Below are 14,337 nucleotides of genomic sequence, written 5' to 3' on the forward strand. Positions count from 1 at the left end.
GAACAGTCCTTGAACTTGTTTTTTGTTAGGGAAAATAACTTGGATAGTGTAATAGGAAGTATAGGATGCCCAAATTTACTGAATGAATGCACGGGGACAACTTCCTTGCTATTTACAGAAACAACATCAGTCATTTCGGATCAGTAGCAACTGCCCCTTATGGGCTAAGGACTTGCAGCACCACCTTGAAAGTTAGCTTAGCTTGTTGCAAACTACATGCAGAGATGTCTCCTCTCACCTGCACAACTGCTCCCAGCTTCACAGCCTGCAGACACTACCAGCCCTCCCGGCTGCTCTGAAGATCTCCCAGAAGAAGGATAAAGAATTAAGCACACTGCTGTCCTTTGAGAGCTTGCTACATGTGACAGTATCTCCCCTTATAAATTCCTGGGTGAGCTGATGAACTCACTCTGTCCTCCTTGCTCCCACTGCTCTCATGCCTTCATCCTGCTCAGGCCACACTGCTGAATAGACCCTCCTGAGCCAGCCTGATCCCATCCTGGAGGCTGCCCCCCCCTAGACCTAGGGGAACCCTCCCAGGCCACTGACAGTCTCCTCAGCGATCCATCTTCCACCTGACTCCTCTGCCAGCCTGACTCTCCCATATTTATGGACTGGTCCACCACTCTACCAGAGCCTCCAGACCTGGAATTGATTAGACTACCATAAACATGATGATTAGATTTCCAATTCCTCCACCCACTGGCTTCCAGAAGGTTCCAATGGTCCTCCAGAACCAGGTGGAGGTGATAGAGTCCCAAACTGTTAAGCCATCCAGCTTCACCTGCAGTAACCTGACCTTAATCACAGACTCACACAGTTACCATGAGGCATAGACAAAAAAAAAATCCTACACTATTGGAGTAGGATACTAGGGGGTGCTACACATTTTAATTCATAAGATGAAAATGCTTAGTCAGTTCACCTGAGGTATGGTCACCCTTTCCCGCACACTCTGGAGCTGAACTACTAGTGATTGTTGTGATGCACAGTGCACTGGCACGTGCTGCCACTCAGTCACTGTCACTACAGTAAAACTGTGACATTCAGCTGCCTCTGAAGAGTGCATAACTCATTGCAATAGGATTAATTTACTAAAGGCAAATATGCTGTTCTCTTTGCAAATAAATTTCCCTTTCCAAGCCAAAATACTTTGTTATAGTGTCTTTGCACATAATTGGGTATTCTTTGCAAAATGAAATTTCAACACATTCACTAAGCTAAGGGAAATTTCCCCTGCAAAGAGAACAGCCTCTTTATCTTTAGTAAATCAACCCTGATTTGCTTACCAAATGTGTTCACAGGAGAAAAAACATGAACTAAGTAATGGAAAAACAGGTTTTAACACAAAAATAATTATAATCTTGTTTTACTTGCAGTTTGGGGGCAGTAAAAACACATGGCTGAGCTCCATTTTTACCACCCCTCCAACTGTTCCCCCTTAAGTTGTAAAGGCAGCAGACAGAGGTGCATACATACCTAGGCTGCAATGCTTTTCATCGCAGCATGGACAAAAATTATCCCTTCCATGATACCCATTCAACTGAAGTGTTGTGGTGCAGGTTTTTAGGGGTTGAAAGATACATTGAGGAGGTGACCACTTATCAAATGACTTTTGGAAAAAGCAGTCCACTGCAGATTGCTCCTCAGTGATCAGCAAGCTAGTTTAAACTTAGGTCACACTTACAGTGATGTAAAAAACGAAGTATTCTTCATGAGGATTTAGTTAATGTTTGGAATGTTTCACTGTCGATGAATCAGGTAGTATTGTCATTCAGTAGAGGGGGTTAAAAAATGATTAAAATCTACTAATACATAGCAATTATTCATTTACTAGAACCACAGGGAATGGTTACAAATTGCTATCGGGTTCTTTTTACCTAGTTCAAAAAAAGATCAAGTATTATTGATGTATTCTTTTAATTTTGTGAGTCTACACTTATTTCCTGTTGCGCCTTATCTGTCTTATACTACTTCCATCTGTTTTACTACCCTTGCTCATCTTTATTACCCATTGTAATCCAGTGTTCCCTTGTGATACTTACTGTGATGTATCCATGTTATTCTCTTTAGATCGAAAGTTCTTTCAGTGTGCTGGAAATCCGATCTCTTACAGCAATCAGTCTAAGCCAGGTAATGAATATTTGTCACACATGAATGATTGAGATTGATAAAATGTATCAAAGACTATTATGCCACCAAATCCAGTTATATAAAGTTAATTTGATTGCTTTGATTACCTATGCCAAATTATCTGAAACAAGGTTCCTCCAGAGGTTGCTAGAGGTTCCTTGATTTGTGGCTGATCGACCTCCAATGTACGCCATGTACTTCACTCCATGTTCATGGCCCAATACAGAACATATGGAAATTGGCAATTATTGCAGTCCTTCCAGGCTATCAGTTGATGTATACCAGTCGCCATTGCCAGAGAATGTTTGACAAAATCTGGTCCAACTGGATAGATACCAAAGGAATTACCATCTGATGACAACCAATATCGGCATGCTACCAGCGTTCTTGGTGGTTATGGCCCAACCTGTGGCATGTTTTTTCATAATGACTTGTGTGCGGACTTGACTGCTACCCCCTGTCTCCTCCTTCCTCTCCTCCTCCCTCCATTCCATCCCTTCCTAACCCCCTCTCCCCCTTCCCCTTCTTGTCCCTTCCTACTCTGTTCCTCTTGGGTGGTATTCATCTAAAATGCTGGAAGGCATGGGCTATACAAATATAAGTATTTCATTGTATATTTAGACTGTTGTTACTAAAGTACCTTCCCATATTTGTTCAATGTATTCTGCTGAGTTTTGACCTGTACTCTGCTCAGTAAATATTTTTGCTGACAATATATATATATATAATATATATATATATGGCATTGTGACTAAGTAGTTGGCCGAGCGCTGGGTTATAGTTCATTACTGATTAGAACTCTCTTTCTATATGAAATGTTATACTTTGGTTTTCCTCCACATTCCCAAAACATACTGGCTACTATTTAAGCTGGGCCTGTAGTAGGTGAGTTTGTATGGGTAAGGACATCCGATCAGTAGCACCACTGGAGTAGGTGCTTCCATGTTGGTCACATATACTCTGTAAAACTCTATATATCCTACAACATATACACTATATGGCCAAAAGTATTGGGACACCCCTCCAAATCATTGGATTCAGGTGTTCCAATCACCTCCATGGCCACAGGTGTATAAAATCAAGGACCTAGGCATGCAGACTGCTTCTACAAACATATGTGAAAGAATGGGTCGCTCTCAGGAGCTCAGTGAATTCAAGTGTGGTACTGTGATAGGTTGCCAGCTGTGCAATAAGTCCATCCGTGAAATTTCCTTGCTAATAAATATTCCACGGTCAACTGTTAGTGGTATTATAACAAAGTGGAAGCAACTGGGAACAACAGCGACTCAGCCATGAAGTGGTAGGCCACGTAAATAGACAAAGCAGGGTCAGTGCATGCTGAAGCTCACAGTGCACAGAAATCGTCAACTGTCTGCAGAGTCAATAGTGAAAGACCTCCAAACTTCATGTGGCCTTCGGATTAGCACAACAACAGTGCGTAGAAAGCTTCATGGAGTGGGAATGTAAAATGTGGTGCTGCGCCACATTTTACAATTTGTGTTAACCATTTTTTTGGTATATGGTTAGGTGTTAGCAGCTTTAGTCACAGGTTCACCGAAGCGCAGGAGGACTTTGAATATTGTCTATGGAATGGGAATGGGCAGCTGCATCCAAGCCTTACATCACTAAGTGCAATTCAAAGTGTTGCATGCAGTGGTGTAAAGCACGCCACCACTGGACTCAGTGGAGACGTGTTCTCTGGAGTGACAAATCACGCTTCTCTGTCTAGCAATCTGATGGACATGTCTGGGTTTGGCGGTTGCCAGGAGACCAGTACTTGCCTGACTGCATTGTGCCAAGTGTAAATTTGGTGGAGGGAGGATTATGGTGTGGGGTTTTCTCTCAGGGGTTGGGCTTGGCCCCTTAGTTACAGTGAAGGGAACTCTTAAGGTGCCAGCATACCAAGGTCTTTTTGGACAATTTCATTCATATCATTTTACCCCTGTACAAATCATTAGTAAGACCTTATCTGGAATATGTAGTTCAATTTTGGGCACCAATTCACAAAAAGAACATTGGGGAACTGGAGAAAGTACTGAAGAGGTATGGAGGAGCTCAGCTATGAAGAAAGAATAGAGGAACTGAATTTATTCTCTCTTGGGAAGAGGAGATTAAGGGAGGATATGATCTCCATGTATAAATACATCAGTGGTTCATATAGTGAACTCGGTGTAGAGCTATTCACCCTGAGGTCATCACAGAGGAAAGGGGGCACTCTTTACGTCTGGAGGAAAAGAAATGTAATCTCCAAATATGGAAAGGTTTATTCACAGTAAGAGCTGTGATAATATGGAATAGACTCCCTCAAGAGTTGGTTCTGGCCAGCTCAGTGGATTGTTTTAAAAAAAGTCCTGGATTCTTTCTTGGATACACAGAATATAACTAGATACTAACATTTATAGGTAAAGTTGATCCAGGGAATATCTGATTGCCTCTCGGGGGATCAGAAAGGAATGTTTTCCCATGCAGGAGCAAATTGGATCATGCTTTACTGGGGGTTTTTTGCCTTCCTCTGGATCAACCCTCAGCGTAGGATTATAACTTTTTTTTTTTTTTCATGGTTGAACTGGATGGACTTTTGTATTTTTTCAGCCAGACTAACTATGTAATTTCATGTTCCCAATTTTGTGGGAAGTTTGTTCAATGTTCCAACATGACTGCACACCAGTGCACAAAGCAAGGTTCATAAAGACATGGATGAGCAAGTTTGGGGTGGAGGAACTTGACTGGCCTGCACAGAGTCCTGACCTCAACACAACAGAACACCTTTGGGGTGAATTAGAGAGGAGATTGCAAGCCAGGCCTTCTCTTCCAACATCAGTGCCGACCTCACAAAAGCGCTTCTGGAAACATTTCCATAGACAAACTCCTAAACCTTGTGGGCAGCCTTCCCAGAAGAGTTGAAGCTGTTATAGCTGCAAAGGGTGGGCCAACTCAATATTGAACCTTACGGACTAAGACTGGGTTGCCATTAAAGTTCATAGGCGTTTGTAAAGGCAGGCATCCCAATACTTTTGGCAATATAGTGTATGTTAGAATTAAGTCATAGGATTGTTGAACTCTTTCTTTGGGTTGCATTGAAACTAATATGTCCTAACATTAAAGCATTGGAACTTAATAATATTAATATTTTCAATGGTTTAATCATGTATTTTCCCCTTTTTTCAGATACTTATTGAGACAGAAAAAGGGAGTTTCCAGTTGACTCTGAGTGCGCAGAATACCGACCAGCTCATTAATGGCATCCAGGCGACCCTGTCCAAAATATTCCCTACTCCAGATACAGTGTGAGTTCCTTAATATGAATTAAAATCCCGGTCTCTGTTTTTGACACACGGCAGCTTAATTAGTTCTCAGCTCATCTGTCACGCGTGAATGTTTTAATTGCAGACTGATGGTCTCTGTGGTATGGAATGCTTTTATTAACAGTTATCTTAGCCTAAAAGAAATAACAGATTCAGGAAATTGCAGGGTCCTCAGACAAGGCTAGTATGCTCTGGCAGGAACACATCAGCCTTACTAAAATCTTCTGAATTGCTTTTAATTTTAATGTCCTTTTGGTATACTATATTTATTTCAAATGGAACTCTTACATATATCTGCTGTTCCATTTGTAATCTTTTGTTTAGTTCCAGTTATTGGGAAGCTACTAGTGCTGATCCATTTCACAGTGATGATACACAATTAGAAAGTTTTCAGAAAGCAGATTGAAAGGAAAACAGCCCATTTTACTTTTAGTTGATCCCAGTAACCCTAGGTTCACACCTAAGCGTTATCCGCAGCGTTTTGCATTTTGCAGAAATGCACAGCAGTCTACTTAACATGATTTCCTATGCAACATGTTCATATCCTGGTATTTTCACCCGGGTCAGGGACTTTTTTGAACGCAAAAAGTTGCCTTTTTGGTTTTATAGACTTCAATAGAAACGCTGCAGAAAAGCATGTAGTGTGTTTTTGCTGCGTTTTGTGTTTTAAATCTGTCTAGCAACAAGAATAATTTAAAAAATGAAAAAGAAAAACCGCAAAACGCATCAAAAACATGCCAAAAACGCATAAAAGATGCAAATGCAAAAATGCAATGCAAAACACAATGCACAAACGTCTCAAGCACAACCTGAATAGGTGTGAACCTAGCCTTATAGAGTGTCCAAATCGCAAGATTTTTGTGTCACACACCCCTCACTTTTGATCAGGATAAAGCTTAACAAATTTCCAAAACCCCTATTCATCATAAAAAGCTCTGTTATTGTGACCTCCCTCTCTCTGTATCACCGGCCGTCCCTCAAATCACACAGGTGGCAATTTACTAAAACTGGTGCACTCAGAATTTGGTGTAGCTGTGCATGGTAGCCAATCAGGTTCCAAATTCAGCTTGTTTAATTAAGCTCTGACAATAAAACCTGGAAGTTGACTTGTTTCTATGCAGAGCTGCACCAGATTTTGCACCATGTAGGGTTGGTAAATAACTCCCCAACTGAACAGGATCAGCAGCTCACATCACATATAGGATAGAAAAAAACACAGCTCTCATAGTGAAAATCTGCCTTTAAAATCACCTATTATGTAGATGCACTTACAATTGTATGCAGAATATACAGCGATTTTAATTGCATGGATCTATGAAAATACTCCCATCATTGGTAATTTAATACCAACGAGCTAGGCTATATTCATTTGACATTTCCCATATCTTTTCATCAAAGAATATAGGTAAAGAAGGTCAAATTCTGTTTGTAGGCAGATTACTGTCAGACAAGTATTTTCTTTTGTTAATTTGTACACCAAGCAAACCATGGCATAGAATTGTGCGTGATTGCTTTGAATAGGGTAAAACAGCAAGCATGAATGAGTAGTTACATTGCATTATGTGCATACAGGCTAAATATGTGGTCAGTTTTTCCATGTATACAGTATGGTACTTCACTATGCCTTCCATTGTACATAACTCCATAGATTTACAATGTTGTAGATCAGTGTGAAGCTTATCTCAAAAATTTTTAGAAAATCAGTAAATTGTGTATCTGCGTATTCTTATTACCAAAAAACAAATATATGTAAAATTAGGGTTATATACACATCCACCCACAGAATTTCATCTAATACAAATATGCAGTGCTCCAGAAAACGTGATAATTCACGGTTAATTCAAGTGTAATTCAATAAACAATCCTATCATTCCCACTGGGTATCGGTAATGGAACCCAGTGCTGCAAAAAAATTTTATTTTTTTTGTTTTTTATTTTTTTTTATATAAAAATAGTGATATACCCTACTGGGTATATCACTTGCTCCCAAAATTCAATGCTACAAACACATAAATGAATAAATAATATGGAACAAAACTCAGTTTGATATTAGTGCTATACCCTACTGGGTATTACTCCCAAAGTTCAGTGCTGCAAAATTGTCAATAAATAATAGAACAAAAATAATACACAATAATGTCCACTTAGAATCCAAACTAGAAAACCCAAAGTCCAGTGCTATAAAGCTGGAAACACAGTTCCCACAAAATGAGTGCAATGAAATCAATTCTTCCGTTTTCAACTCTTTATGTAAATGAATTCCAGTGCTCCACCACAGTGCAGTCTTTGGACTTTCTATTTTAGTTTGGATTCTAAGTGGACATTATTGTGTACTATTTTTGGTATATTATTTATTGACGGTTTGTTTCATAATGTTTATTAATTTTTTTGTAGCTTTGAATTTTGGGAGTAATTACCGTACCCAGTAGAGTATAGCACTATTTTTATTAAAACTTTTTTTTTGGAAACACTGGGTTACATTAACAATACCCAGTGGGAATCATCAGTGGATCACTGCAAATCTGTATTAGATGAAATTCTGTTGGTGGATGTGTACATAACCCTAGTTTTTACATATATGTATTTTTTGGTAATAAGAATACACACATATGCGATATATTGATTTTTAGTTTTATTTTTATTGAGATAAGCACCACACTGATTTACAACATTACTTTATTACATGTGGGGACACATTGGGGTTGATTTACTAAAAGCAAATAGGCTGTGCACTGCAAGTGCAGCTGCTTTAGATCCAAGGGAAAGATCTGAAATGAGGCGAAGCTCTGCTGATTTATTTCATTCAATCATTTGCAATCAAAAATGCTGAGGTCTTTTTTTCCTTACATGTTCCCCTAGAGCAACTGTACTTTCAGTGCACTTGCAGTGCACAGCCTATTTGTCTTTAGTAAATCAACCCCATATAGTGTTGACAACTCTAAATTATCTGAGTGGTAGTGCATAAGTAGACTTTGCTCTTTTTATCATAGTTTTACATGTCTGCGCATTTCACTGTTTCTTTGCTGTCAGTCTAGACTCTAGAGTGTAACAACAAAGGGTGTAGATGGTGCAGTCATTCCTGGCTATCTGCTTAGCCATAGCTTCTAGTTCCCTTTTTTTACTTGAAATCTTACATACTTTACATAGGTTGCATCATTTAATTGAATTTGCTTTTCCTATTGTGTTATCTACTAACATCGTGCTCAGGGCTATGGATAAGGGGGTAATCACCAGTCTTCCTGTACAGGACCCAGGCCAGCAAGAGGGCCCAGGCAGCTGGGTGAATCGGATGTGGGCACGGAGGGTGATTGGCACGGCGAGGGGGAAAGTAATTACTGTAACCAATCCCCTGTATCCCTCTCTCTGCATCAGCTGAAAGCTGGCTTCTTCTCCTCTCCCTCCCACTGGCTTTCAGCTGCTGCAGAGAGAGGGATACAGGGGATTGGTTACAGTAATTGCCCCCCCCTCGCTGCACTCATACATTTCAACCTGCTGCCCAGGCCCCCCCTGTGTGCCCTCAGCCCTCCAGTTTCCCTCCTGTCCTTTCCACCGACAGCTGCAAGCACACAGTAGGATCCTTTGGGATGGAGAGTGGGGGAAGGGTCCAGTAAATATGTCACATTTACCAGCTCCTTTTATTCCTGAATTAACTCAATGGCTGTATGGGGCCTCATGGTTTCTAACAGTAGCCCTGATCAGTAGCTATCTACTGCATTTAGTAAAATTCGAGAAACTGAATATGATAAATATGTCTTCAGGTTTATCAGCTATTATTATATAAATGTCTGAACTAGACATTTGAATGTTCTACGTTTGGGGTGATTGAGATGATCTGATTGATGATGGGGCCCTAACTAAAATTGTATGCTATGGCTGTGGCTCATGCTTCTGCTGTGAGGTCATAGAGATCAATGACCCTAGGAAAATGGTATGAAATTGTTATTTCTATGTAATGAATAATTCAGCCTGGAATCAAATAGATTGGAATAGCTTCCATAACCTGTGCTTCTTATACAGATGTCATATAGCGCACAGGATGATCAGCTGCATCTCAAACATATGTGATACAACTCACTTTAAAATGGCTGTCATTTAATCAACTTACCAAGCAGGTGACTGCAGTTCCTGATATGAAACACAGCTATGAGTCCTAGCTAATACAAAAACTGCTACAGATCCAGGGCTGTGTCAATGGTCTCATTACAGCAAACCTGTGGTTTGACCATACATGGCAAAGAAAGGTTTGCATTAATGGCAGCCTCAGTAGCAACACATATGTACTTACCCTTAAATCCTCAGCCAGTCTGTTCAGCCACCAAAAACTAAGTGTAAAATGCCCTGGCAAGCCCCTGGTGGTAAGGCACCCAAATCCAACAAGGTTTATAGGCGATATGCTGATCAGCTTATACGTGTTCTCCTTAAGGTTTATAATGAGGCTTTCCAGCTGGGTGGATTGCCTTCATCTATGAATGAGACAATTATTGTTGTTTTATTGAAACCTGGGAAGGATACCTCACTCCTATCGCCTATTTCTCTCCTCACTTTTGATGTCAAACTTTTGGCCAGAGTGTTGGCGACTAGTTTGGTGAAGGTGTTCCATAAATTGGTTCATAGAGACCAATCAGGATTTATTCCAACTAGATCCACCGCACAGAATCTGCGCAAGTTATTTTTGAATTTACAAATACCAGTAGATAACCCTGGTAATAGCGCAATCTTTTCTTTGGATGCTGCTAAAGCCTTCGACAGTGTTCAATGGCCCTATCTATGGGAGGTCTTGACTTGTTTTGGGTCATTAAAGTGGAAATAAGTGTAATATCTCCTAAACATGCACCGTTTAGGAGGTATTTATGACAGCAGGTGCATGCAATCTTAAGGAACGGCATACCCATGCCGTTCCTTCAGAGCACTGCGCCGTGGCCTGAGACTCCTGCGCGCATGCGCGGGAGTGATGTCATCACGGCTTGGCCAGTCAGACGGGTGGCACTCGTGAACCCGGAAGGAAGACTGGGTGAAGATTGAAGCCCTGTTAGCGGCTACAGCACACCGCTGGAGGACTTTGATTTAACGAAAGTCTTTCATAATATGTTAGTATGCAATGCATACTAGCACATTATGACATTACCTTGCAGGGGATTTTTTATTGTGCTTTAAGTGGATTCAGAAGCTTTATGCGGCCTCATCCACCAGAATTTGAGTGAATGGGGAACTATTGGATGTGTTTCCACTTCCAACAGGGGTGCCCATTGTCGCCTCTTCTGTTTGCCCTAGCCCCAGAACCCTTGGCGCCTTACTTCCATGCATCTGCGACCATTACTGGATTTGTGAGAGGCCAACGGGCATATGTCATATCACTGCATGCAGATAACATATTGATTTATTTAGGGGACACACAGGGATCACTATAAAATGTAATGTCTCTTATTGATGACTTTGTAGCTTGTCTGGGTACTCCATTAATTGGAGCAAATCAGTCCTTATGCTGCTGGACACACTCACTGCTCCCCTACATAATTGTGCTACCCCAGTACAGATTGTAGCCTCCTGTCGCTATTTGAGCATACAAGTCACTTCAGATCTTACTCAATATATAAAGCTCAACTTGCTGCCTTTGCTACGCAAATTCTTTTCTGTTTGTATGGTCTGGACAAAACTTCCTTTGTCAGTTGTTGGAAGGGTTAATCTTATTAAAATAGTATGGGCCCTTCAGCTACTATACATTTTTCATAACTCTCCCATCTGGATCCCACATAAACGAATCTATAAAATCCCAGACTCCCAGTTCTGGGTATTGATTTGGGGCAATAAAACAGCCAGGACTAATCTTTCTACCCTGCAACTTGCAAAAGATCAAGAAGGCCTTGCTGTTCCTTATTCCATATTTTACTATTCTGCATCTCAACTTCAACACCTGGGAGGTTGGGGCATAAGGACCCAATGGATCCTATCCGTAGCTTATTGGTACCATGGGGATCTCACAGTCCCACCCTTTCCTTTTTTGGAGGCGGGGTAAACACATTTAGACCCATTAATCCAAACCATAAATCTATTAAGGATCCTATGTCAGAACCACCCTAGCTGTGCATGGGTTCTGCCCGTACACCCCAATATGGCATAACTCTAATTATAAGGAGCTTAGCATGCTGGAGGGCTTCCAGTCCTGTGACAGATTGGGTATCCGATATATTACCCAACTGTCATATATCAGATAAATCCTTTTCTGATTTGCAGATGGAGTTTCCCTACCCAGATAAATATCTCCAACTTAGGCATGCACCTCAAAGCTATACCTAACAGAACACCCCTTGATGTCAGGACTGCTTATAGAAAGAAAAAAACAGGCTATGATTTCTAGAGTGTATTCCATTTTACTTAATTCTACTCGTGATGCCTCTAAATTATCATGTAGAAGGGGCTGGGAGAAGGATCTGGGTCCCATTGATGGTGATGTCTGGGAACCTTGCCTAACCTCCAATCCTTTGGTATCAGTATCAGCATCCCAAAAACTTTCCCATTTATACCTACTACACAGAGCATGTAGGACACCCACACAGCTACACAGACAGGGGAATGGTCTACCCCTTTATGCCAGAAATGCGAACGGGACAATAGGATCTTTTGCATATGATTTGGAGATGCTCCCCATTATTCCGCTACTGGTTGGACATTATCACTACCATATCTGAAGTGTTTCTATTTCAACTCTCAAGCAGCCCTATTGTTTGTGTGTTGGGTGCTCTGGACAAGGAACCACTTACACCACAAACCTATGTAGCAGTTTTATATCTATTATATCTTGCCTGCAAGCTGATCGCTCAATACTGGATGTCCTCCCAAGTACCAACTAAGAAACAACGGGTGGAACAGGTGAAAACATGCTTATTCGTGAAAAACTCACATATCGAAATATACCCCAAAAATGTTATTCTTTATGGCAGCCTTGGCTGGATATACCAGGCCTACCACACCATTTGGTCCAAGATAGGCTTCTGCAGGGATAGGACCAGGTAGGGATCTCCACAGATTTTCTGATTACCTACCTCAATAATTAGAATTCTAAGCTAAATACCTGGAACTCATAGGTTACGCTTTTCTTATTCTGTCTTGTTTTATAACACAGTTTTATTCATATAATATTCTGTTGACATGATATCTGTATGATTTATGACGGACAGGCATTTTAATCAATTGGTGCAATTGGTCTTATTTCTCCTCTTGCTGAAATGTGTAATATCAGTTTATACAAACAAAATCTTAAGCATTGTATTGTACCTCATCTCCTTTATGGATATCCTATGTTATAGATGTTGTGCACACCATGTCTTAAATAAACATTTTTTTCTTGATTTAAAAAAAAAGAGTGTAAATCTCCAATCAGAACTTGGGACTTGCACTGGTCCTCCTCTCCTTACTCTTGGCAGTCAAACAGGGTGACAGGAGAAGTGTGTGCTGCTTGTAGGTTTGCCATAAAAGTGAACCTGCATGAGCAAAGCACAAGCTAACTTTATGGTATAAGAGGGCTTTGTTAGGACCCAATATTTCCAAATACCTGCACTCAAATGGTTGTTGATAAAAAGAGGTATTGAACACTATTAAATGCTTATTTTTACCATTAAATTAAAGGTGAACATTTTGCTATTGGCAACCACTTGACTCCAATTATTTTTTGCCCAAATTTCATGAATTCTAAAATCTCCTGGGTGTTATTTTTTCCACTCTGACTTTATACAAACAGTGCTCATTGGCATTCCAAAACAATAGCTGATGGCATAGCACCCTAGTTGCTAAGGATCCCTTGAAATTGGCCATAGGTTTCTGAACTATCTACACATTTGCATGCTAATATATAAAATATTGTGGAAACTTGTAGTTTCATTATGGAGACTAATTAAGACCTAAAGTTTATATTCTATTATTCTATGTTTGTTGGCCTCTGAAGGCACACCTATAGTAGTCACCTGTAGAAAGTCTGTTTTCAGTCCCAAGTAGAGGCAGAAGAGGTGTCTGACTTGGGCATCATTCTGTGGGGGGATTCAGCTGAAGATGAAGCCTCTCCTGTCTCCAGAACGCCCACCTGTCTCCTGCACTTAGCAGTAACAGACTGAGCTGTAAAAACAGATATCCTCCATGTGTAATCAGAGAAATTGCTGTCACTGTTACAGCTGCCTTCTGTATCAGGAGCCCTGAGAAATATCACAGAGTAATTGTCAAAATGACAGCAGAGTTCCAATAATGCTTGCCATAATTATGCAGGGAGGGCTGCAATATCCCTTTGTAATCTGATGGACTGAGCTGTCAATTTGACAGCTCGGTTCTACTTTTTGTTTCTTTATGAATGAAAGCTACCATTGCAGCCTTTACTAATAAATTACTGTTATGTTTGAGAAAAAAACCCAAAAAGTGGAGATCTTTCTGCATGTCATAGCTCCTCAGCAACTATTTACACTGCAAGTAACACCTATGCTCCAGGAGAATAAATGTAACAAAAAATGTAGCAAACACTGATAAACTGCTGCTATCTACAGCTGTCAAGTGAACTAATTGCAAGGGTTGTGTGTTTTTTTTTATGCAGGAGTTGCTAAAGAAACCCTAACAAATTAAAAAGATTTTTTTCAATAAAATTCCATAGAAAAGCATTATATGCTCCTAGATACGTTTAGAAATTATCCCCAAACACACCCAGGTGCATGAGGCCTTAGCTTTTGTTTTGTTGTTTTTGTTTTTTATTCATTTTTTTTGGTTTATTTTGCATATCTGTTTTTTGTAGTATAAACATTTTAAATACCACATATGAGGCATTATATAAAAATGTTATTTTGTTTAGAAATAACTTTGCCTTGCTTTGTACTATAAATAGAATTTTAATGCCAAAATAATTGTGAGTAATTGCAGAATTCTA

The 14,337-nt window shown here is 40.2% G+C and overlaps 1 protein-coding gene across 4 annotated transcripts in view; it reads left to right on the plus strand.

The window, feature by feature from the left end:
- CARMIL3 (capping protein regulator and myosin 1 linker 3) overlaps window positions 1–14,337 on the plus strand; it is a 104,971-nt gene that overhangs the window by 14,521 nt on the left and 76,113 nt on the right. For all 4 annotated transcript variants that reach the window (XM_089678183.1, XM_089678182.1, XM_089678181.1 and 1 more), the window contains exons 4-5: window positions 2,074–2,133; window positions 5,302–5,420. In XM_089678183.1, the coding sequence (XP_089534309.1) occupies window positions 2,074–2,133; window positions 5,302–5,420 (179 nt within the window). The remainder of the gene's footprint in view (window positions 1–2,073; window positions 2,134–5,301; window positions 5,421–14,337) is intronic.

Source organism: Staurois parvus, unplaced genomic scaffold (assembly GCF_062004578.1).
Source record: "Staurois parvus isolate SC_StPar_1 unplaced genomic scaffold, SC_StPar_1.0 ptg000199l, whole genome shotgun sequence".
NCBI lineage: Eukaryota > Metazoa > Chordata > Amphibia > Anura > Ranidae > Staurois > Staurois parvus.